Raw genomic sequence first — 26,175 nt, 5'->3', positions numbered from 1 at the left:
GATAGAGAAAGAAGTTTCCAAGAATAACAAAAGAAGTACATTCATATTTATGAACAATGAGAGTGTATATAATAAAAAAAATAATCAGATACAAGATGTAGGAAAATACAGTGACAAATATACTTTTAAATGTTATAAATCGGACGTACTCACGTCAAAGTATTTAAAAAAAAGAAGGAAAAAGTTAATCTAAGACGAGTCTATAAATTCAATTTTGCAGAGCAAATTACTTCTCGAAAAAAAAGAATATAATAACAAAGATAAAGAAAAGAAGATATTCGCTTCCATCTAATCCTAAAAAATTAAGGGGTAAAAAAATGAGTATTTATGGTTCACCAATTTCTTTTTATCTTTTGTAAATTTTAATTTTAAAGAGGTTCTTAATATTTTTAGACTCAAATATAATTCGTGGATTTTAAAGTTAATGTTCATATACACAGAAAGCACATCTAGCAACAGAGAAAAATAAAATATTAATAAATATGTGCTAGTAAAAATTGAATCGTTCAAAATGCTTGAGGCCATAACATAACGCTGGGGAAGGGAAGGGAAATAGTGAAAAGATTAAAAAATAAATCATGTAATCACGAGCCTGACGTGTTTTGTGATTCGCATCAAACGAGAGAACAAGAAAAAAAAATGGTGAGGTACACTTCCCATTAAGAAAAGAAATAAAAGAAACAAAGGGATTGCTTATTTAAGAGGATTTCTACCTCCAACCGTATGATTTCTTACTGCGTCCCCATATTTTTAAAAATACCAATTATATCCTTATAAGTAATTTAAGTTTTAGATGGTACCATTTCTAAACGTTTCGGATTATACTATCCAAAACACACAAAAAATATTTTTTTTTTACTTAGATTATACGGTTCAAAATAAAAATAATTATACTTTTACTTTTTGAATTATACGATTCAAAGTATAAAATTTAAATTTACATTTTGAATTGTAGAAAAATATGTAATGATCTTACATTTTGTATTATAATTAGGGGTGTCAAAATGATCCAAAGTGACTCACAAGGGTTGGTTCATCACAAGTTGAGCTAAAAAAATGTTAGTTCAACCCGGCTTACTTTTGTTGTGAGTCAGAAATTTTGTAATCTGACTTATTTCGGGTTGGTGTGTTACTAACTCACTTGTATTTTCTTCATTGTAATTTATTTTATATATTTATTACATTATAATGAGAGCGAATTAACTAAAAATATTCAAATATTACAGAACAACATTCTTGTATTTAACAATATGAAATTATGAACCTATATAATTAGAAGTAGTAAATAATTATAACAAAAAAAATGTTGATGGATTAAGTAGGTCAACCCACCTTCAGCTCCTGAGTTATATGAGTTGAATTCAGTTCAACCCACTTTTTAAAGAAGTGAAATTTTCTCAACCCAACTCGGCTCGAACCTGTGGTGAGCCGGATTGACTTATGGGTTGAACCCATTTTGATATCTCTATATAAAATTTAGTATGTAAAGTCAATATTACATTAATGGTTGATAATTGATATTATTTTGTTTTGTTTTTTTTATCTTTTATAGTTATTTTATTATTATCTTTTTAGATATTTTAGATTTTATTTAATAAATTTTAAAAAATAAGTATTTGGTTTACATATTTAATAATTTTTAAATAAATGAAAATATAAAAAAAATTTAAGAAAATTATCAACATAATTTTATTGTCAAGAGGAGGAAATATTTATAAAATTGATTATATAATATCAATTATAAAACTACGTGCCTAATCCAATGTGAGCTACTCCTCTAGTAAAGATCCTTTCACCCAACAAATTGAGTATAACTTGTCTAACTAGTAAGTCATTTAAAGAGATGTGAGCTTCAAAAATCTATAAATAAAATATTTGACAAAGGTCAAAATCCTTATGAAAAATATTACAATAATATAAAGAATATAAGAATTGATTATGGAAAATGTGAAATGTAAGTTTTGAATTCCATAATCCAAAATATATTTAAAAATAATGCAGTAAGGATTTTGTAATTCAGAATATATTTTTAGATTCAAAATTAGATTTCACATTATAATCAAAATATAAATTTTACTTTCAATTATACAATCTTAAATAAACGCAATAGAGGCCAAGGAAGTGTGGCTTCTCACACACGATGAAGTCAATGGAAGTCCACAAGAGATAAATCTGAAATGAAATTTTAAATAATTTTTTAATAAGGGACAATTAAGTCACTTGAACAAAACTGTGAATGGACTAAGAAAACATTGGGAAATCCATTTCATTCAATGAGTTTTTTTTTTTTTTCATTGAATGTACTAAAATACACTTTTATTGAAAGTTATTGTGTACTTTTTTTCACAACTGGCATTAACATTAAAAACCTTTACTTTTTTACAAACTACTTCAATGATAAATTAAATTGTATACTTTTCATAATTTTCTATTGTTTATGTGCTTTCTGTGTATTAAATATAGGAATGGAGTCCTATAATTCACAATAGCAGCCATATTCGCTATCAATATTATCTCAAAGAAAATATCTGGCTAAAAAAATAGTAATTCTACAATTTTACTCTATTGCCGGCACTGCACATGCGCACGACATCATTGGACCTTTAATTTGAACACATCAATAATCAATTCAGTAAAGAAATTCCTTCTCTCCGTGGCTTAATTACATTGTCAAGATCATTTTGACATCTTCAGACTCTAATAAAAATGATATGAAAAGAAATTTTAAATGTGTCTGTTTGAGTGAAAGAGAAAGAGTCAACGGCATCCCACTAATGTTTTGTTTGTGTATCTACTCCAACAAAACAACTAGAGTAGTGGTGTCTGACCGGTAAACTTTGTTTCCCGCGTTATCATTACCCGTTCCAACCAATAACCAATAACCAATCGATATTCATATTCTTTTCTTCTCCATTCTTCTGTGTTTTCTTTCCTACCACTCCAACTCCAACTCCAAGACCCTTTCAAATTCCACCATCATCACATCACAATCTTAACTAACCACCTCATTCATTTCATTTTTCTCATTCCAACCACTTCAACCACCATGTCCCTCTTTCTCTTTCTCCTTCTCCTTCTCCTCTTCCTCCCCTTCTCCCTCTCCCAAGCGCCTCCCAGAGGTCTACTCATAAACTGCGGGGCCCAATCGGGGGCCCAATTCGATGACCGCACGTGGCTCCCCGATTGGGGCTTCGTCTCTTCGGGCTCGCCCAAAACCCTCACCTCCCCCGTTCTCATCCCCACCCTGCAAACCCTTCGCTCCTTCCCTCGCCAAGTCAAGAAGCACTGCTACAATGTTCCCACGTACCGCGGCGCAAAGTACTTGGTGCGTACCACCTACTTCTACGGCGGAGTCAACGGCGCCGATCACCCTTCGCCACCCGTCTTTGACCAGATCCTCGATGGGACCCTCTGGAGCGTGGTCAACACCACTGCAGATTACGCCAACGGAAACTCCACCTTCTACGAAGGCGTTTTCATGGCCCAGGGGAAGATCATCAACTTCTGCATCGGTTCCAATACTTACACCGATTCTGACCCCTTTATCTCTGCTTTGGAATTCTTGATTCTCGAGGATTCTCTCTACAATACCACGGACTTCAACAGCTTTGGCCTTGCATTGTTTGCGCGCCACAGTTTTGGATCCTCCGGACCACCCATTCGGTTTGTTTATCCTTTTTCATTGCCCTCACTGTTCAAACCCAGTGCCTTTTGTAGCTCTGTTCATTTAGTGTTTTTTTTTTTTTAATTAAGTTAATGTTGAGTTTTTCTTTTCTTTTCTCTTTTCTCTGTCGTGAGAAAAGAGAGTAACCTTTATGATAGGGTTGCAATGCAACTTTTAAGGCAGCTAAGGAAGCTTATGGATTAAATTCCGAACTGAATTTGACTTTTTCTTATGAATTTAATTAGAATTCAAATTTAATGAAAATGTAATTGTTTATTGTAAAATTATCCAGTTACAAATGAAAATGGTAATTAAGAGATTTTTTTATACCCTGAAAAGTGGAGCCGTTTCTTAACTTGATAATTGAAAGAAATTTACAATATCTGATAAATTTAGGAGTTTTGGTGCAGTTAGTTCATGACGAGAACTCATTCATCCAAAACTATTTGAACCAAAACCTCTAAATTTATCAGGTAGCATATGGACTCTCATTAATTAAACTATTTTCATATATAAATAATCACTGATAATGTGTTGGACTCTTCCATTTTTATTCTGAAAGCATTATTTCCCTGGTCTCTGATGCAGAATTGTGGGTTTTTTGTTGTTGTTCAGGTATCCTGATGATCAGTTTGACCGTATATGGGTGCCTTTTGAGCAGAGTAGTTCTGCCAAAGCAAGCACCCACAATGTTTCTGTTTATGGTTTTTGGAATCTTCCACCTGCAAAAATATTCGAGACGCACATAGGATCTGAACAATTGGAGTCCTTGGAACTGAGATGGCCTACAGCGCTACTTCCAAGCTCTAAATACTACATCGCACTATACTTTGCTGACAACACTGTTGGATCAAGAGTTTTTAACATAAGCGTAAATGGCATTACTTATTACCATAATTTGATTGTGATCCCATCAGGCACTGTTGTATTTGCCAGCCAGTGGCCTCTTTCTGGTCCTACTACAATAACTTTGACCCCTGTTGCAAGTTCAACCCGGGGCCCCTTAATCAATGCCGGTGAAGTTTTTTATCTGCTGCCACTTAAAGGAAGAACTTCAACTCGAGATGGTATAGCTTTTGATTTCATGTTTTTTTCTTAACTCCGGGTCATTTCTGAAACGCTTGACATTATTTCTTCGCCAACAAGAAAATACAAGTTTCTAAGCACGGGATGGAAACTATGTTCCTCCAGTGCCACTGTCTAGCAATATATATCCTAAGGTCTTTTATGTCACTAATCAAAATTGCAAATCTTAAAATGACTTTATATGAACAACGGTCTCATATTAAGATACAGTTGACTAAAGTTCTAGAGAAAAAGGATTAGAGGAGTTTGGCTTTGCACTTTTTTTTTAAGAGAGAAGGGAGGAGAATTTTTTTGAAGAGACGAGTTAAGGAATGATAGAGCTACGAATTTTTTTATGAATGATGGGAATAATTGAAGATCAGCATCGTATAGATCAGTATACTGTCACTGTAATTGTATTTTTCATTGTCATGCTTGCACCAGCTTAGTAAGAAAGATTTTGAAATTGGACAAATTTGTAGTGAGAAGTGTAATGAATGCCATTACTGCTCGACAATTACCACTATTTTAACCCGAGTTGTTTTCCCTATCACATATCAAAGAGAAATTCTCAATCCTTTTTCTGGGGGTGAGGGTTTGATGGTAGCATGCCACTGGCGGCCCAAAAAAAACAGGACATGCTCCTGGTTAACTGGTTATTCTTTATTTGAAGTCCCAACATTTTCATCATAGTTTGTAGTGCTTTAGTACGTTAATTGTGGACATGCAAGGTTTGTAAAAGGGTAACTTTCTTTTGACAGTTATTGCGTTGGAAAAAGTAAAAGACAGCCTTCAAAATCCACCCCTGGATTGGAATGGTGATCCCTGTATGCCTCAGCAGTATTCATGGACTGGCATCACATGCTCTGAAGGACCACGTATCCGTGTAGTGACTTTGTAAGATCAGACTTGAGTTGTTATAGCACATGGTATCCTGTCCTTTCAGTCCTATTGTGCTGTGTGAATGAATAGCTTACTTATGGTTTCCTGTTTTGTTCAGAAACTTGACAAGCATGGATCTTTCTGGATCTTTATCGCCCTCTGTTGCCAATATGACAGCTCTGACTAACATGTAGGCTCTTTAGTTTACTATTTCACTTTATGAAATTTAGTATTTCAAAATTTATGATCAGTAAATCATTGCCTTTCTTGCAGCTGGCTTGGGAATAACAGTTTAACGGGGCAGATTCCTGACCTCAGTTCACTAAAGATGTTAGAAACACTGTAAGTTTTTACTTGGCGTGTGTGTGTATTTTAAGTGTGACATGATAGTTTATCTTTTAGCATATGGTTTATCTCATCACTGCCTGTAGCTAGTCTACCATTTTTCATTTAATGGAAACAAACATATTTTTGCAAGTTATTTTTATCATAAAGCAACTCATGTAGTCGTGTTCTGAAGCAACTTCCACCATCGAAATGTTTGAAATCCAAGAAAACTTCAATGTATTCATGGAGCTCAGTATTTGCATATTGTTATTTTATTTTTAGGCACTTGGAAGACAATCAATTCAGTGGAGAAATTCCCTCATCCTTAGGGAACATCAGCAGCTTGCAAGAAGTGTAAGTTGTACCCTATTCTAGATTTACCAGAGGTTACAAGCAAATTGTGTGTGTGTTTTTTTTTCTATTTGAATACGTGAAAATTTTCCCTACAAGCTGCCTCCTTTTTCCAGTTACGTTTTGATGCGTTCAGTTATGTCTAGAAAATTAAGTCAACCTGTAAAACTATATTGATTATGACCCTTATGGGTATAGTTATATAAGTAATCTGTGCTCATTATTTTGTGATGCTTGATTAGATTGGTAAGAATCAGAACAGAAATTTACTCAAAGCTAAGTGAGTTTTGGCTCTGGCCTGATAAATAAGCACGCCGAGGAAAAAAAAGTGATTTTTTGACGTCTATTGAAGAAATAAGAGACTTGATTGTTCAATCCTCGGATACTTTGATTTCGATCAATCTATGAAATTTCACTTACAAGGAGACTTTAGTTTATTAATATTTGTAGACTAAAGAATTCGAGTTTTTTTATCTTTAGTACTTGGTTAATTGCAGTTATGCCTGACTACTTCTTTCATGCACCTCTAGCTATCATTGCGATTAGAAATTATATTTGCAACTCATGTCCTGGAGAATTTAAAAGATTTGTTTCACTACAATTATTTTCCGTCTACACTGTGCCACTCCAATTTTACCATCCCTGGCCCCCCATGCACCTCATCAAATTACAACTTTTTACTTTCTTGTTGGAAAAATTTTATTTCTCATGATCGAATGCTGAAATTAGCGCGAGGATAACTTGGAGTGAGGGAGTGATTACCAAGCAATACTGTAGTGTCCTTTTAAACAAAATAGGATTTGCTTATACAGTGACACAAGCTTAGTAGTATTGCTCATGTACTTGCTATTTGTAAATTATGTATCTTTGAATTCTGGCGGTCATTCCCTCTTAAGATCTGCGAGTTACTCTTCAATTCCATATTTGTTTTATGCTAACTGATGATTCCCCCCCCCACCGCCATTTTGTTGCAGATTTTTACAGAACAATAATTTGACTGGTCCAATTCCAGCAAATCTCATTGGAAAACCAGGACTGAATGTCAGGTAAGTAAAGACCTATCTTTTCTTATTGTCAGCATCAACCACAGTTGTTGTTTTACTGACATGTACTTATTTATTACCAACAGAACTTCTGGAAATAATTTCTTATCCCCTCCGGCATCTTGAGTGATTTTATTTCCTTCCAATGTAAAGATGACGACTATTCTGATTTTTCAAGAAATGTTTATTCTTTTACTGCTTAAGAAGAGTATTCTGATTCTCTGGTGGAAGCTCTTCTTTGTCAACTCATCAACTGAAGATCAAACTTCATCTCAGCCTTCCCTTGCTGGAGGAGGACATACGGATTTCTGGTATTAACTTGGAGTGTACTTTCAGATTGGTCAGTCGTTTCAGTCTCAGTTCCTTTCAAAATGGAATGTTATTTGAAATTGTATCATACAAATCCTTGTATAGTAATTATTCATTAGTTTATTCAAAATTTTGGTTTTGCTTTTTCTTGTTTTTCATAACTTGTTTTGTCTATTTTCATACTTCTGTGATTTGTATCATGCTCTGATATTAGAGTAATTACCGTGTCTTGTATTTTTACCTGACATAAAAGCAGTTGTTCGTGCATATTGTGCCTTTTTTTTTATTTAAGAGCATAATTTTTTGTTTATCGATTTTTAGCCAACGTGAGATTTGAATCTTAACATTTCTCTTATGGCCTGTTTACTCGAAAATATAATCATAAATTTATAAAAAGACGATACTTGAGAATTGGGTGCGAGAAAAAGTGACGGAAAGATTTTGTTTCCCCTTGCATGATAATGAGGAACAAATCACTTTAAACCAACTTTCACATTATAAGAATGATAGGAGGTGAAATAACTTTTTGTATTCCCAAATTAACTTTTTGTTTTCACGTTTCAATCTTTACTTTATGTATGGTCCAGGTGAAATGTGAAACCCGATTTTTACTTATTTCGGTGGGGGTAGCTTCATAAGTTATGCTGCTTGGCTTTCATTTAGAATTTTATAAATTCATTTTTTGAATCCAAACACTTAATTTAATTTCATAGATGTTTAATATGTTTTTAAAAAAGTCGAATGAACATACAAAGTTAAAATGCGATGATTTTACAGGGTTAATATTTTTCTAGTTACATAAGAAGAAAATACTGATAATATATAAATTAGTCACAGAGAATGAGAGTCGTGTTCTCTAAATTGTATATTCGAATTTATATAGTTGTAGATATGTCCTTTTTGCATATTATTTCTTTTTCTTGTTTTTATATTAACTATCCAATCACTTAAAAGTGTTTCAATTTCATATTCACATTAATCTAAGTACATGTTTGTTGCATCATCTAAGATTATATAAAAATACTAGACAATATTATTTTAGATAAATAATCTTACATTAAAAAATTGATTATAAATTGAAACTTAAATTTTAGTAGAAATAAATTTTTTAAGGAGTTTTAAGTTAAATAAAATCCTTCTATAGTATTTTTACTACTAGTTAATTATTAAAATATAAAAAATAAACATATTTAATCGTATTTAAAACAAAGTTTAGAAAATCATATTTATTATAAATCAATTTTATACAGTCTTATAAAAAATAATGACACATTTTTTTTATCAGCATAATCACACACTTATTGAGCAGAATCTAAATTAGTTGAGTAATATCCAAATATCCAGCGTGGGGTGTGATTCATGAAGGTATATTTGATTTGAAGCCCAAAATCAGATTTATGAAGGCGTAACCATCGCCTTCTTTTCAGTGGAACTTGGTTGGTTCCACTACCATTACTGCAATTCAGCGTTCCTAGTATTCAAAAGATTATTGTTTAATCTGCTTCTGAAGTAGAAATTCTGACACTTGTCCCTGAAGGAATTCAAATATTGCTGAACGTGGTGTGAATCTTTAGAAGCGAACACTGATATTTCTCTCCCTCTTGTTTTCTCTTTATTTTTATTCAGAAAAAATGTATTATTTTAGCAGTGCATAATAATTGCTTGCGTTGATCGATCGATGAGATGTATGTGGCTGACAGGTGCCCATGTGGGACTCGCAAGTTGAGGAACCCTGCATCTTACTGCATCTCACTGCAACTCACTGTCTCGTTACTCTTCATCAATCAAAACTACCGATGCCATTGCCAACCCAGGCCAAAATAATGCACAATCCAATGATTATACGAGTCAGAATTTACATTGTAATTTCTCAGATCCACCCAAATTAACACCTAATCTACCATGGCAACATCATTTGTTGGAACAAATATAAGAAATAACCAAAACCAAAACCAAAAACAAACTTATTCCAAAGGATAGAAACTAAATAAATAAACATAGGCGTGGTGGCATGCAACATCTCTGGTTTACCTCTCTAATTTTCCTTTCTTAAGTGGGAAAAGAGGGGGCAAGGCACTGCTTTTCACCTGTGTGCAAATTGGCACGTTAATCATCGGTCTAATTCTAATAGTAGCTGACCTTGTTCTCTCCAACCCTTTCTTTACCCTCTTCACTTGCTGCTCTTTGTTGTTATTCCTTGACCCTTCTTTCCCTTCTTTCGCAGCTACATCACCCAGTGAGCTTGCGGAAGAGGAAGAAGACGAGGAAGAAGAAGAGGGTGACAAAGAAGAAGCACGTTGCTTCTTCAACCTCAACAACTCTTTCCAAAGAACGGTGCACTTTGGTGGCCTTGGAGATGGGTCATCGTCTACAAACCAATTTACTCTACTACTATTACTACTACTATCTTCTTTGTTGTTGCTCACCACTGCCTCCTCTTCTAACTCCTCTTCCTCCTCCTCCTCTCCCTCCTTGCTTTTCAGACTGATCTTGCTCAGCTTCTCTAGGTGCTGCATCTGCCAAAAGGGTAGGAGCTTCCCTTCAAAGAAAAGCTCATCAGCAGTTAACACTGTGTTGTTGTTGCTCATGTTGTTTGAAAGGAACTCAAACTCGGCACCATTCCTCGCTCTCTCACGTTCCTTCTCTTGATCTTTCTCGTACTCAGCGTTTGGACTGATGGAGATGAAGTTGTTCTCGTCCAAGAACTCTGCTGAGAAAGATATTCTAGGACTTGAAGGTGCATCACTAGATCTGGGGTTGCCATCAATAGGTTCAAGGGAAACCATAGTTTTTTTTTTTTTTTGGAGAGTACGGAGAGTGAGATTGTATGTGGACTTGTTGGCAACTGATGAGGTTTGTGCTCTTAGGCTCTACTCTAGCATATGCATGAGAAATGAGAGATTTTTAAAGGGGGAGAAGAGTGCTTTAATGTTGCTTTTCATTTTTAATCTCTCTTCTTTTAACTGTCAGGACGGTGAGATTATAATAATCAAATGGTCTGGTAAACCCGAAACAAATGATTTAAGGTTCTGTTTAGAATATAGGGACAGCACATGGACGCCTTGGGAAGTAAAAGACAAAAGCTTTTCATTGGCAATTCTTTGCATGCAAGCCTCAACCCCCGTGTCTGCATGCTTTAATATTTTTTTGAATATGTGTGTCTGAGTGAGTGGTTTAAATTTAATTATTACTTTTTACCATTTTACTTTCCCATTCCATTGATAGAGGGAAAGGAGTATATATTTTTCAATGGAGGGTGTTATGTTATGCTGTCAAGTATCATAAATTTTTTTTGGCGTGCTGTGGTCTTTAATCTGCTTAAATAAAATAATGCAGGACTTGCACACTCCTAAATAGATTTGGTGTGGTCAGTGTCACTTGAAAGTTCAAATATAGATCAAGCAAGAAGATATTGGTGGGGTTAGAAGTTGAACAAGAAGTCTAAAATTCAAATGCTTGAAATTTCAGAAGAATTAGTTTGGCATAAGAGATGTTTGAAACATTGGATTCCCTTAACTGCTAAAAAGGAAAATAAAACTGAAAAGGCTTGAAAATAAAATGACAACTCCATGTGATTACATGAATGAATATGGTAAAGATTTTGAAGTGAACATATGTAGGCCTTTTTCTTTTAGATTGTTTAGTAATGGTTTGTGCAGTACAGAAGATGAAACACAAAAGACAGAAGGGGATGAAATTATTTGAAGTTATATTAAGGCTTGACAAATAAGCTTAAGGATCCTGATGACACATATATTACAATTAAAGTGCTTGGTCAAAGAAAGATAGGATTGTTATTTTGACTCCACCTGCATGCAGGGACTTAACATGGAGGAGTCCCAAGCATGTGGGCACATGAGAGTAGTTTCTGAGCATGTGACAACTGGGGTTAAAGATTGAAGAGATATGAAGGAAATGACCAAGTCACCCTCCAAATAAGTTGGTCACAGCTGGTTGAGTTTGTGATTTTTTGAATGTGCAAATGAGTTTATTGTCCTAATCAGAGGAAATCAAGAGTTAAGCTCTTGAAAAAGCTTCCCTTAAGATTTGGGCAGGCTCTTATTAATTCCTGACAGCTAATGAACATTGGGGTAAATCTTTCAATTATTACACATTGGCTTCTTTTGTTTATAAGTACATTATCCTTGGGCATTCTGTGGTCCTGCCGTGGACTATTATTGAAGCGATCGACAATAATGTTAAGTGACAGCAGTGTGAAAAAATACAAAAGACTTAAACATGTGATTTCTCATTAATTTAAAGTGCTAATTATGCAGATCCTTACCCAAAGCAGAGACTTGTGCCAAATTCAAGGACACTTAATACTTCACCTTTTCTAACACGTCCACATCCTGAGATTTCACATTTCACCAATTAGTGCATGGCTTTGGATTGTTCTAACATTTAATGTTCAAAGTATTTTATCCATAAATCGTGAGCAACATGGCATGTTTTCAAGCTCCTCGAGTGATTATCCTCAACAACTGAACTCCCACTACACTTTACAGTTCAAGTTTCTTTGTAGTGCCAGCAATTTCTTTATCTCCTTTTACAGTTCTGCAGAAAGACCAAGAAGGGAATAGTAAGAGCCCTCTAACCATCAAGTGTAAAGATTAGTGCTTCTCGGCACCTTGACCTGTATCATTCAAGTGGGGCCCTTCAGAATTGATATGCATGTACTATCCAACATCGTCAGTAACAGACAAGAGTAAAGAGTTATGTAACAAGAACAAGAACTTAGTAGTAGTACCTTCCAATTCAGCATATATGGGATAGCCAGGCATGTGTTGCTTTGAGAGAAAGAGGGGCCACATATTTGTCTTGTTGGTGTGGAATTAACATGAAGAGGCTGAAATGTGAAACTAAAACTCGTTGCTCCGTGCACGTTTCAAGAGGAAAAAACATCTACAGTTTATACAGATTCAACACAAACATGGACACATACAGATTCCATGATTCCGAACTATGCAGCAACTCCTATACAGAAAAAAGGAGATTCACTGAAAACACAAACACGTAATGATTCTAAACCACGCAATTTTTTTTAGAGACCAATAGATTAGTCAGAGACATGGACACTTAATGATTCTAAACTATATAATAATTTCTGCAATGATACACAAGCCAATGTGACTACACTGTTCTAGGAGAAAGGGACCTTAGACCAATAAGACCATTGTATTAAATTAAAGAGGATTCATGTCCATCACAGCTGTTATGAATAAAAGAGAAAAGAAACGAAGTAATGTTTCGATTTGACTACGACCCAAGTTATTGAGCTCATAATAAACTGAGCTGGCATGTTGTTTACTTTAAAAGCGAAAAATATAACCTTACTTTCTTAGCACAGGATTTGTCTTGATTGTTATTTCTGTTAATAAATTAAAATTAAGTGCTCCTCTCATGTATCTGTTTGATTAATTAGTGATTGTTGTAGGTTATGAATAATCTGCATAACTGTACTCTTTTGCCCTTCAGAAACAGGAGCAGAAAATGATTGGTCTGTACTTTTGTTGTCATAGCTGAAACAAGGAAAGGAAAAATGAGATAAAATGGAGCACTAAAGAATATTTAGTTGAAGACAGAGTTTCCTAATTTTTGAAATAAATAAGGATAGGTGGTGATTAAAATGTTTTAATTTAAGAATAATAGGGTGAGTTTTGATTGGGAGATTTTCCATGCAACTTGATTGGTACAAGTTAAGCTTCATGGTGAAGGTTGACTAGGGAGGAGTTAGGCTTGTTTGTTAGGAGTGTGTCACATAGCATACCACACCTTTCAATACTAATTCAAATCAACAAGAAGAGTCCTCGGGACAACAAATTAGGACTTCACTCATAACCTTTATACTTTTTATAAATATTTTCTTTTTTTATACTCCACTTTTACATCAAGGGTCCAACATATTCATTTCACGTGAAATTATATATTTATAATATGAATATTTCAATATTTATCTTAATAAAAGATGACATTTAGAGACGTTGGTTTTAACCCTAGTTATCTTTACTCTTTAAAGATTTTGAGCCGGTTTGACTTGGAAATTCTTTTATTTTTTTAAAATATGGATTAAACTAAACTCCACTCACCTATCTATAAATTAATTATGTTTAAACTGGATTAAAGTTGAGTTAACCCATAAATCACCACCAATAGCATTTTAGTAATATTTTTCTACCATTTTTTATAATTATTTACTACTTCTAATTATATAAATTTACAATTTAATCTTTTTAAATACTAGAATGATGTTTAAAAGTGTTTGAATAATTTGGATGTTTAATTTATTTATTTGGCAAGTTATATACAAATATAGGTTGATACTTTAATTTCAACTATTATTTTATAATAATATTTGGATAATTGGGTGAACACTTTAATTTTCTACCATAAAAAAAATTAAATTCGGTCAATCCACTTTTATTGTACTGTATAAATCGTAAAAATAAAACATTTATAAGTGAAACGGAATTACAAAATTTTTGAGTCAAAAAAATAAAATAGGTTAAATTGAATATTTTTTTTAGTAAAGTAAAAACATAAATCGTGAGTGTATATGTCATTGTAATGGTTTATTCAAAATAAATACTTGTATTATAAATGATAAACAAAATAGAAAATGTAGAAGAAAAATATATGAATATTTAGCTTAAATAAATAATATATTATTAGATGTGGAAGAATAAAGGTAAAGAAATACTAATAAATTTGGGACTTAAGATTTTGCTAGAATATTAAAGAACACTAAACGAACAGGAACAACATGAACAACTTACAAAAAGAAGTGAAAATTTTACGATTTCAAATAAGAGAAATAAAAGTTGAGTCTACTAAACTCGAAGAAAATTATATAATAAAACTACTACAGCTAGACAAAAGTTAACATGATGAAGTAGAGGAGTCAATAATAAGACTTTACGAAAACTGTCCAGGTACATTAGTTCTAATATAAAGATAGAATAGGAAGGAAAATTATATTATTACTCTTTATTTTTTACTTTCATCTTATTTTTTAATTTTTTAATGTGGTTTAGCATTAATTATTTAAAAAAAAAATAACAATGATATATTAACAATGACTCGCATTAAGTTATGTTAAAAAATAAAGGAAATGGGAGAAATAATATTATTATCCAAATAAAAATTATGATGGGCAGTGTTTGTAATGAGAAAAACTGTTACATAAACAATGTTATACTAACTAAAGACAACAACCAATAAATAATACTTGGAACCCCTTATTAACAAAAATATATCATCTTGAAGTTTTGGATCAATGAATTAAAATCAGAGATAATTTATTTTAATTTGTAAAACCTATTAAACAAAAAAGAAATCCAAAATACGAAAGATCTAGAAAAAAATTACTTTATAAATAAAATTGCCAACAAACTAAGTCAAAACCATGTTTTTCAAAGTAATAGATTCTTTATAAAATGACAATTAAATAAATAAGAAAACATTGAAAGTATATAGAAATAGAAGAGAGATTTATACAAGAAGTATGTGTAATGATTTAATTGTGTAATTCTAAGATCTAAAATAATATGAAATTTCGACTATAATCTCATAATAAAGGGTTTATGAATTGATTAACGAAAGTATATATTCTCTTCTGATGAGATTGGGTTTATTGATAAAAGCATGGACAAATTCTTACTGGCAACAACACCAAATAAAAAATTTAGTGAAAATAATAATTTATATAAACAACTGAATTTGGTAGAATCTAAGTCAAATGAAATTAAAAGTAAAATTTTCTCATTTTTTATGAAATATTTATAAAAAATTGGGAGAAATGATTGAGAGGACAAACAAAGTGGAGTTTAAAATAGTAAGGTTTGTACTTTTTAGAAGAAAGAAAAAAAGGAGAGGTTATGTTGATAATAAAAGTATAGGAAATGGAAGTGTAAAAATAAATTCAGTGCAAATAGCAAAAGGCTTAAATCTTTCGTACTTTGATTCGACTTTGGGCTTAGGCCCGTTCAATATAAACATACATGTGTGTACAAAATAATTGTCAAGCATCGTATTAACTGTTTGTTACGGTCCTGCATGCATTGAACGTTAAGTTAGAAAGATAAATAAAAATGAGATCAAAAGTTAACTACAAAATTTGCCGAATAATTGGGTACTAATTAAAAAAAACTGTTAAACTTACTTATTAATAAATACAAAAAGATTGCATTACAAATTTTCATATATATATATATATATATATATATATATATATATATATATATATATATATATATATATATATATATATATATATATATATATATATATATATATATATATATATAATATTATGCATTTACTATTAATGTTATAGTATATTATACAGTACTGATATTTAAATTAAAACAAAGAAAGAAAACTATGTTTTAAAATAGATGTAACAGTTTCATTTAAGTTAATTAATATAATATTTAAAATATTATAATATTAAAAATAATAAATTGGATCTATTATTCATCATTATCAATGTGATTTGAAACTAAACTAATAAAATAAATATTGCAAATAAAATAATATTTAAAATAAAAATATAATATAAAAATATTTAAATAAAGTTTATTTCTGTCATGGTTAATGTCCTAGCAAAATTGAAAATAAGAAAATCTTACCTTATACACAAAAGTTAAAAATAACATCCAAATTAAAAGTCATAAGATATTACTAACCTGAAAAATAACTTACAATTGAACTTAATGTTTTATTGAGATATTTAATTTATATTTTCTTCAAATTGTTAATTAAGATCCTATTGTTAATTAAGAACCTGCAAATTACCATACATAAAAAAAAAAAGTTACATACACACTATGAAACAAATTGAAATGCATATAGAGTGGTTAAAACATAATACCTTGGTTATCTGATGATTTTACACATCCAAATTTGTTATATAATTATGACGAAATGCATATAGAGTTACATTGTGTCCTACCTCGGAGTTAATTGATGTTGTTTTATTAATACATTTTGTTATTGTTGTGTGAGGTTAAAGAAAGGTATTCAAATTATGATTTAACTATTTTGTATGATAAACCGATATTCAAGGAGAGTTATAGTGTGTTTGGATTTCAGTGGAGAAAAGTAAGTTTTTTTTCCGGTGAACGAAAAATCTAGTTGAACGAAAAAATATTTTGAAGTTGCTTTGAAATTTTAACAAGGTTTTGGACCGAATGAAAGGTAAAACACAAATGTTATTTATAATACAAAATGAATAGGGGTTTGAACTCCAAAATGGAAAACAAGCACACCCTTAGATATATACACAGTTGATTATTTATATTATTTTACCGTACATATAATATTTTAATGTTTGATGATGCATAATTAATCAAGTAAAAACTAATACATACGTTTTAATGAGATTTAACAAACCTAGATTAAATCACATAAGATATACACCACTTTCAACAAAAAGAAAAAAAAAACTTAAAAAAAATAAAATTGTGAAATCTTTACAACTTTATCATGGTCAATAAAAGAATTTACTCACATTTAAACTCCTAACATATAATTAAGAAGAAACACAAATATATTCTTGCTTGCATTTTAATTATCCATTAATAGTGTTTTGTTTTGGAGGAATTGATGGTTTTTTTTTATTAATATCATTTTATATTGTTATTAACCGTTATTATTAATTTCCTAAATGCATTTTCATCATCATGCTTAAATGTTCATTTTAAATTATAGATTTCTTCAATACGAAGTTCATAATCTTATGGATTGTAGAATTAATGTATTTGTTACTCAAAACAGAAACAATACTATATAGTTGCATCAATATTTTGACAAAAAATTTATAGCCATATTAAATCATTTTAAGGTAAACAAGACAATTAAAATTACAGTTCTTTCTTACATATATAAATTTACAATTTGTCCAATATTAATATTAATATTAATATTAATACAATACAAATCTAAAAATATGAATATTTGCTAACAACGAAAGAAGTGTGTGCATCTAAGACCAAAGAAACATGGATCGGGCTGGGTTACCAACCAATCTGACCCAACTTTTAAAATGTGGATGATGCTTGCCGTCTTAGATAATTCTTCCTTGCTTTTTCAACTTCAAATACAAGCTATCTCCCATCTCATTGCTCCTTTTCAAAACCCTAATTCCTCTTTCCCTTCCAATTTCGTTTCACAAGATCGCCTTCGCTGCTCTTCCGTTCAGGTGTGCCTTTCAATTCTGTTCTTTCTCCCAGCCGATCACTTTGTTTCAATTTATGATTCTTCAATATCGACATCCTCGTTCCACCTGATCTGCCTGATGGATTTTTAGCTTCGAATTATGTGTTATTTGTTTTCAGTGGCTTCGGATATTTTGAATCGTAATTTTGTGTTCATTTTTCGGTTGTTTTAGAAAGATAATCTGGAATTTCAGTTCTTGATCTCCGAGTGTCTTGATTATCACAATTATGTCGCCATTTTCTATATCGGGAATATAGAAATGCTTAGATGGACGGTTTATTAATCGATATCAAATAATGTTTTGTTCCATAGGAATAATTGAGGTTTTATGGTTGAAATTTTAAAATTTAAAATTTTGTTATCTTTCTTTCTTAATTGAACATTAATTGTTGGTTGGTCTGGGATCAGATTGGAGTTTTATTGTAATCTGCGAGCAATATTCTGTTAAAACAACAAATGATCTGTTGGTGTTGTTTTCATTAACATTGATTATGTTAGGCTACAAATGAGTGGATTTTATGGTATGTCTTTCTTTTTTTTAAGGTCATTTGATTTGATTTCGCAGGAATTATGTCTTTTATGCGGAATCAAGCAGAGGATCGTAGTTTACATAGTGGTTACTGGTCCACCTATGATGAAAACAACTTTGGCCGCAACAATAGGAAAAGAAGTAGAAACAATTATCACACCAGGAGTTTTAATGTTTACAATGATAACCAGACAAAATTCGGAGACCATGGTTGTGCCTTCAATTTTTCCTTGGCCGATCATGCCAATTATCTTAGATATGATGCTGTTCCGTCATCTCTGAAAAGGAGGAAATATTCAGCCCCTGTGTGGCAAGAAAGCCACAGATACTATGTTCCACCCATGGTTCATGACATTATCCCTTCGTCCTGTAATTTTCAAGCTCCTCCTACAAGATCCGATGGTGATGCCTCTACATCTTCTGTTTTCAAGAACTGCTGCTCTATTTTTGAAGATGATAAGCCTGTCTTCATGTCAAGGGATGAGATTGATAGATACTCTCCATCTAGGAAAGACGGTATTGATGTACATCATGAGACACACTTGCGGTACTCCTATTGTGCTTTCCTTCAGAATCTTGGAATGCGTCTTGAGCTGTAAGAGTCAATTACTTGTCATATAGCCCACAATCATTGAGGGTGTAGCAGGCGAAAACTCGTCATTATTGTGATATACAAAAACATTTATAACCATTAGATTGAAATGACAAGTCAGATCGCTTGTTTAATTACAGTTATAGGTGAGGCTTTTAAACGATCACCTGAGATCTGTAGTTAAATAATCAATCTGAATACTTAATTTTAATCTAATGGTTATGATTAAATGTCATCAACTCACAATAACTACCAGTTCTGACCTGATATGTTCAGTATATATATTTAGAAAAAGAACATTGCTGCTCACATTAATGTAATATTTTAATTTGTGTATTTAATTCAATTAATTGATATTTGGCCAGCATAACATAACGCCATGTTCCTTTTGCAGGCCTCAAACCATAATTGGGACATCTATGGTTCTGTGCCACCGTTTTTTTGTTCGTCGATCTCATGCATGCCATGACAGATTTGTGAGTTTGTATTTGTCCTGATAGCTCTAAGTGCATGTTTTACTTTTCTTATGTGCTTCAATGAGGTCCGTGTCACCCATGAATATTTTTCTACAATTATAATTATAAATTCTTAGAAATTTTGTTATGGATTTGTATGTAGTTAGTGCTTGCTATTTTATTGAAATTGTGTAATGTTACTTACTGTTCCTTCAAGTTGCATCTCTGTTGCTAAGCTGATTTTCTATTAACTTTAATCTGTGCTGCAGTTGATTGCTACTGCTGCTCTTTTTCTTGCTGCAAAGTCAGAGGAAGCTCCACGCCCTTTGAATAATGTATTGAGAGCGTCCAGTGAAATTCTAAATAAACAAAATTTTGCTTTGTTCTCCTACCGGTTACCTGTTGTGAGTATAGTTCAAACTACCTGAAATCTCTTCTTTTTATTTTTACCTGTGGGAGACACGCAAACCAAATAATGGCCTGGCATCTATTAACTTTTATGTTGATATGCTTGATATTCACCATAAAGTAAAATTTTAGACAGTTATCAGAATTTTTAATGGAATATCGACTCAAATGTGTCAAAATTTCTTTTGGATAAATCCAATTTACCTTTTAGTTGAATACTAGTTAAATTGTTGTTGTAATTTTTATTTTATATGTTAACTTGATTTGAGTTGTTTCACAGGATTGGTTTGAACAGTATCGGGAAAGGGTGTTCGAGGCTGAACAGTTGATACTTACTACTCTGAATTTTGAACTCAATGTGCAACATCCGTATGCATCTCTCACATCTGTTCTTAACAAATTAGGTTTATCAAAGACTGTTATGGTGAATCTGGCATTAAACTTGGTCAGCGAAGGGTGAGTTTTCATACATTTTAGGCTTATATTTGATGGTTTCAGTGATGATGTTTGCTTATACCATTCATTTTTTGAGGACAAAACGTGGTTGGCTAAAATCAAATCTGTATGAAATGTTCTGAGCTGTTGGCTGATGTCCTCTTCAGGTATCCCATTTGTTGGTTTTGACTAGGTTACGATTATCTAACCGAGTGAATGAAATAAAAAACCTAGTGTAGGGAACAGGACATGGGGCCTTTGGGTGTTAAATCTCAACTCAAGCAATAGAATGTCTTGAGGTCTGGAGATCTAGTGGCTGAGGAAGATACCTTGGTGTCTCCCCTACTAAATTTTGGTTCCCAAATAGTGTTGATTCTCTCAATATTTTGCTTTAGCCCAACTTCTGTGTGTAGATATTCTGTCATGGAATATTGATTGTTTTGGCATCCATATAATTGCAGGATATTCACAAGATTAGCGTGCTGGCCTGTATGATATTCTTAGCTGGCGGATTGATATGCTGTTCATCAAAAGTTTTGTTTTACATCTGAAGTTGAACTGCTGATGTCTAATGGATTGCTTTACCTTGAATATGTCTCATCAACTTTTATTTTGGCTACCCAAGCTAGCCTCAAGAGCCCTATCCCACAACTCAGTTTTTCTGTCTAACCCTCAATACGTTGTAGCTTATGCTGATTCCCATCAGCCAAAGGGGCTCTCCATATTTTTTAGTAAAATGGGTGGAAAGAAAATAGTTAAGTGACATACAAACAATATGAAACTAACAAAAAGAAGACAGATAGAGAGAGGCAAGCAGAGTCTTGTCTTAAACGGTCTTATCATCTAAAGTTTTGTTTTACATCTGAAGTTGAACTGGTGATATCTAATGGATTGCTTTACCTAGAATATGTCTCATCAACTTTTATTTTGGCTACCCAAGCTAGCCACTAGAGTCCTACCCAACAACTCAGTTTTTCTCTGTAACCCTCAATACCTTGTAACTTATGCTGATTCCCAGTAGCCAAAGGGGCTCTCCATAATTTTTAGTGACATGGGTTGAAAGAAGATAATTTAAGTGACATACAATATGAAACTAACAAAGAGAAGACAGACAGAGAGAGGCAAACAGTCTTATATCATCAAAAGTTTAGTTTTACATCTGAAGTTGAACTACTGACGTCTGATGGATTGCTTTACCTTGAATATGCCTCATCAACTTTTATTTTGGCTACCCCACAACTCATTTTTTCTGTGTATCCTCAATACCTTGTAGCTTGGGTTGATTTCCATTAGCCAAAGGCCTCTCCATAATTTTTAGTAACATGGGTTGAAAGAAGATAATTAAGTGAAATACAATATGAAACTAACAAAAAGAAGAGAGATATTAAAGAAGAGAGACAGAGAGAGGCAAACAGTCTTGTCTTAAAAAGTGTAAAGAATATTTGTTCCGAACAAGTTTTGGTTCATGGTTACCCATTGATCATAATGAGGCTTTTCAACTAGAGTCAACTATTACGTGGAGGAAAATAGGGGTTTTCTACGCTGCTGTTTTATTTTTACTAAAGAGGGTTAGAGTGTTTTTGTCTACTCATTTTTTCTTGATTGAAAAAAAAAAAACTATTCCTTGGTCTATATATTGATTTGGGAGAAAACTGTTTCTAGGATAAATCTGCTGATAAAATTCTCTCTTTAGAAGTTTTTCCTTGTGGTCAGTTTAATTGCCAAATTTTGTATTTGTTAAAGTTTCTTAACCTCCCTCTCGTCTCCCACATTGAGTATTTTGGTCACTCCAATGGATTAGTTCAGTCACATGATTTTTCTTTTCCAGATGTTTTAAATTTGAATTTGTTCCATTTCCTACTTAAAAGATGTATACACTCTATCCAATAATTTGTTGATGTATCTGAAAGGTCGTACATTCTAAATGATTGGATGATATTGTTCAAATTTTTATATTGAGAACATATAAAATATATGTAAACCTTTGGTCTAATTTAAAAAGCTAATATGTTTTGTCAAAAGTTCAAATATCCTTGTTCATCTCTTACAGATCACTCTTTTAAATTTTTTTGTTTCCTTGTTCGTTGACATTAAGTCTGTAATGGGAAGGAAGTTTTTAAGATTTATCTTACTTTCATTTGAAATAGTTTTTTTTTTTTTTTTTTTTTTTTTTCATTTTTCAAACTCAATTTTTAGCTGACCCCTACCTAGTGGAATCTGGCTTTATTGTTATGTTAAAATTGTGAAAATTCACTGTAGTGATATTTTTAGTTTTAACAGTAATAGGGATGAATTGATATTTGGGCAATGTTACTCATGGTTTTTTTTTTGTGTTCTTCCTGTGTGCTAAACACTTGCCCTTTGTCTAGTGAAGGAGAAACGGTGGAGAGGAGAGAAATAGGTGAGAAATAAAAAAGAGAAAGTGTTTTAGTAAACTTGAATTGAGAGAAGAGAGAGAAGTAAGGGGTGGCATTTACTATTATTTTTATTGGATTTCTCACCTATTTATCTCTTTCCTATTTTTCTATACTAGACACCTTCATTTACCTCTACTTACTCATTTCTGTTCACCTTTGGTTGCTGGTGACTTTCTGTGATTACTTGATGCTAGTTTGTCTCTCTCCTAGTTACTGAAGGTGGCTCGCACTTTGCTTTTATTCTTCATATTATTTGGCATGTAGTGATCAGCCTCAGTTTTAAAATGTTAATGATTGGAGAGGGTGCTCTTTATCATACTTTAAATAGCTCATCATCTTCATGAAATATGAATACTAATGGTACCAGGTGTTATCTATTGGTGTGGTCAGCCTGCTATATTTTCAATTGATTTTGTAACGAGCTTTTGCTTCCAGTTGAGTTAAACAGCTCAACTGTTTTCGTGACTTGAAAACGTTTCTTGGATGGGTGGGGGTTGTAGACAGTGGCTCTCACTGTATGCTTCTTTTGTCTGAAGGAAGTTTTGTACTAGTTCTATGGTTTGGTCCTAGCAGCCCCTCTTACCCTTTCTCCAATTTGATTTACAATTAATACCTGCATTGATAGAAAGCTATGCACAACTAGTGTGAAAATTATAATATACTCCATCTCCTCTGCTCAACCATGAAGGACAAGGAAGATTTGAGAAAAAGTTTTTCTTTTTCTCGTACTCCTTTTATCCCTGTTGTACTACAAAGGGGATAGCTGGTCTCAGGTGGTTGTGATGTGTAGTGGTTCTATGCAGCCTAAACCCATTCCCTACCGTCTCAGGTCTCACAATAATAACCTTCCACTTTTTGCAGCAAATTGAAGTGCTGGAACATGAGACATTTTTGTACATAATGATCAAACTTTGTACTTCTTTGTGCCTTAAATGTATGCCAACTTTGATGTGAAAATAGAGTAACTTTTGTACTAAAATGACAATTAGCTGTCTGCTTCGATTCTCTCTTCGCAGAATGTTTTTGTTTTATGTTTTGTAGTGATTTTTAAACTTCTAATTTTACACCTGCAACATGGACAACAATTGGATTTTGTTCTATAGCTTGTTAAATAAGTTTGCATTCATTGTAAACATTCCAATGAGCATGGTAGCAACAAGGCTCTCCAGGTCAAAATATTGAGGAGATATGGCATTAGCTTTGAAAGATTCAGTTGTTTGTAATATGCAGCACAGCACACCATGCATACTTTCTCATTTTAGTTGCATAATATTTCTGGAGCTTAGAGCCCCACGGCAGAGTTGGGCCTGGAAGTCTGATAAATTCTCTAGATGAGTATAAGATATTGGTATAGTTTGGTTATACTCTTATCAGCAATCCTGCACAGATTCTTGGAATTGTATGCTTCCTGAGTTGCTGCTTTTCTAGTTGGTAAGGAAAAGTTAATAAATTTTTGTTTTCCTCTTGGTATGAATGTTGAATATTATTTGAATTATCTAGTTCATATTACTGCTCATTCTAATAGCTGACATGATCTGTCATGGTGGGAACATATGCTAAGTTGGTGCCTCGGATGGTTAGTTTGACTATTTATGTATTATCTCTATTTGCGTTGAACAATACTCTGGCTGTACTGGTGCCTATCTTGTATGGTCTATTGAAGATGGGAATTTGTTTTGCAGGCTTCGGAGTTCTCTGTGGCTTCAATTTAAACCCCATCATATTGCTGCTGGAGCTGCATATCTTGCTGCCAAGTTTTTGAACATTGATCTCACTGCTTATCAGAACATCTGGCAAGAGTTTCAGACAACACCAACCATTCTTCAAGGTAATCTGCACCCACTTCACTTTTCTAGTTTTCATCAAGAAAGATTATTAGATTTAATGTTCTGTTTCGAAATGATTGGTTCAGGATAGCAATAGACAAGTGCAGTACAAGCAGGGCAATTTTTATTAAGATAGTCGTGTAATTTGGATATTCCTTTATTAGTTATTAATATTGGTTTTCTCATTGATGCCAGATATCTCCCAGCAACTAATGGAGCTCTTCTGAAAGTATTGCAGAACTAGATTATGGCATCCTTCCTATTAGAGTAAATTTTGAATATATAATTCAAAATGTCGTATACTCCGAAGGGCGAGGTACAGATCATTATGTGTAGGAGCTTCGACATATATTTTGGTGAGATAGAAGAATGGTGGGTGTGACCTAAGGATTTTTAAGTTTGGCCGACTTCTCTGAATCCTCTGCTAAAGTCTTGAGCATGATTTGCGTTCAATTCTGTTGATGCCTTGTGAATGTCAAGTCGAGTTTAGTCAATGAAGAATCTATCGATGAAAGTACACAGATTTCTAACTTTGTATGTGCAACAAATGCAAATTAGTTCGGAGGTTAAATTTATCGTTGGTTGCCCCTTACCCTGGTTTTATGTTATGAAAGAAAGTCATTTGATATCTGCAGTTACGGTTAATGTTGGTGGTTACAGAGATTGGGTTAAGTTTTCTGAGCTCTTGGCACATAAAGGAATATCACCGGATCTTTGCGGAATTGTTTTGTAACCCTCTGCATATTATGTTGCGGACCATCTTCGTCATTTGCAGCCACAGATACCGTTCATTCAGCAGCTAAAAAATAGTTACGGCATTCCTAGTGTCCAGAGCCTAATATTCGTGCAGGTATTTTACACCAGTCTGTTAAGTAGTTTAGGCCAAAAAAAATTTCTTGGTTAAAATAGGTTTAAAAATACTACAAAAAAGAAATGCAAGTTCAACAACATATTAATTCGGAACATCAAACTCGATAAGAAAACAAAGTCCAACAAAAAGTATAAGAAATTTATAATCGGATTCTGCTTAGACTAAATTGTGTTTATGCGAATTTTCTCGCCTCAATAAGCAGCAAAGGTGAATTAGACCAAGTCATTTTGCAAAGCGAGATCTAAGATTTAAATGAAGGGAATGGATTTTGTGAAAAGGATTTTGGCGTTGGTGTTAGGTTCGAAATATTTGAAAGAGGAGTGATATAATATGGTCAACGGACTAGCTTGCAGAATCGCAATAAAAAGTGACAGATTGAGTATTGTTAAGAAGTTTAAGTTCTCTCTGTAAAATCTAACATTACTTGTATAGTCAACAATAGAACGTTTATATAGTTTGTATTGATTTAAATCTCTAGTCGGAAACATTAATATAATATATCATGTGTTTTTTTCAAGCAAGTTGTTCATAGTGTTTGTTATCTAGTCTATCCAAAATATTGTGCACATTTCTTCTTTTGTCCTATCAAAGTTATTTTTATTTTCAATACATTTGGATTTAAAAAAAAATTTAGGAATTATAAAATTTAAATATTACTTTTTTTTAAGAAATAGATTCTTAGAATTTTTTATTTTTACTAATTTAATTAAATAAAAATAAGTTATTAAAATTTTACTTCTTAATAAAAATAGTAAAAAATAAATAACTTTTATGCGAGTTGTG

General features: G+C 32.5%; 3 protein-coding genes across 7 annotated transcripts; 2 read left to right on the top strand and 1 right to left on the bottom strand.

Annotated features, from left to right (window-relative positions):
• Window positions 1-2,836: 2,836 nt before the first annotated feature.
• LOC114191976 (putative leucine-rich repeat receptor-like serine/threonine-protein kinase At2g14440) lies at window positions 2,837-7,908 on the top strand. Its single transcript, XM_028081458.1, has 8 exons — window positions 2,837-3,663; window positions 4,280-4,731; window positions 5,491-5,626; window positions 5,730-5,801; window positions 5,885-5,953; window positions 6,221-6,292; window positions 7,264-7,335; window positions 7,419-7,908. Exons 1-8 carry the CDS (start codon window positions 3,047-3,049, stop codon window positions 7,456-7,458), a joined length of 1,530 nt encoding a protein of 509 aa, XP_027937259.1. The 5' UTR covers window positions 2,837-3,046; the 3' UTR covers window positions 7,459-7,908.
• Window positions 7,909-9,423: 1,515 nt separating this feature from the next.
• On the bottom strand, window positions 9,424-10,639 carry LOC114190255. Its single transcript, XM_028079066.1, has one exon. It carries the CDS (start codon window positions 10,425-10,427, stop codon window positions 9,669-9,671), a length of 759 nt encoding a protein of 252 aa, XP_027934867.1. The 5' UTR covers window positions 10,428-10,639; the 3' UTR covers window positions 9,424-9,668.
• A 6,987-nt stretch (window positions 10,640-17,626) lies between these two features.
• On the top strand, window positions 17,627-25,243 carry LOC114190873 (cyclin-T1-5-like). Of its 5 annotated transcripts, none has more exons than XR_003605869.1 (8): window positions 17,627-17,842; window positions 18,425-18,983; window positions 19,375-19,456; window positions 19,705-19,839; window positions 20,124-20,299; window positions 20,740-24,126; window positions 24,378-24,523; window positions 24,717-25,202. XR_003605869.1 is itself a non-coding variant. In XM_028079937.1 (7 exons), the coding sequence occupies exons 2-7, from the start codon at window positions 18,430-18,432 to the stop codon at window positions 24,746-24,748; spliced, it is 1,125 nt and encodes a 374-aa protein (XP_027935738.1). In that variant the 5' UTR covers window positions 17,627-17,842; window positions 18,425-18,429; the 3' UTR covers window positions 24,749-25,243. The 5 variants fall into 5 exon arrangements, 1 of the variants encoding a protein (XP_027935738.1); XR_003605868.1 differs by having other exon boundaries at window positions 24,221-24,523; XR_003605867.1 differs by having other exon boundaries at window positions 20,740-24,523.
• The last annotated feature ends 932 nt before the right edge of the window (window positions 25,244-26,175 follow it).

Source organism: Vigna unguiculata, chromosome 7 (genome assembly GCF_004118075.2).
Source record: "Vigna unguiculata cultivar IT97K-499-35 chromosome 7, ASM411807v1, whole genome shotgun sequence".
Classification (NCBI taxonomy): Eukaryota; Viridiplantae; Streptophyta; class Magnoliopsida; order Fabales; family Fabaceae; genus Vigna; species Vigna unguiculata.
Note: the sequence above shows the minus strand (reverse complement) of the source record. Positions and strands in the feature narration are given on the sequence as shown.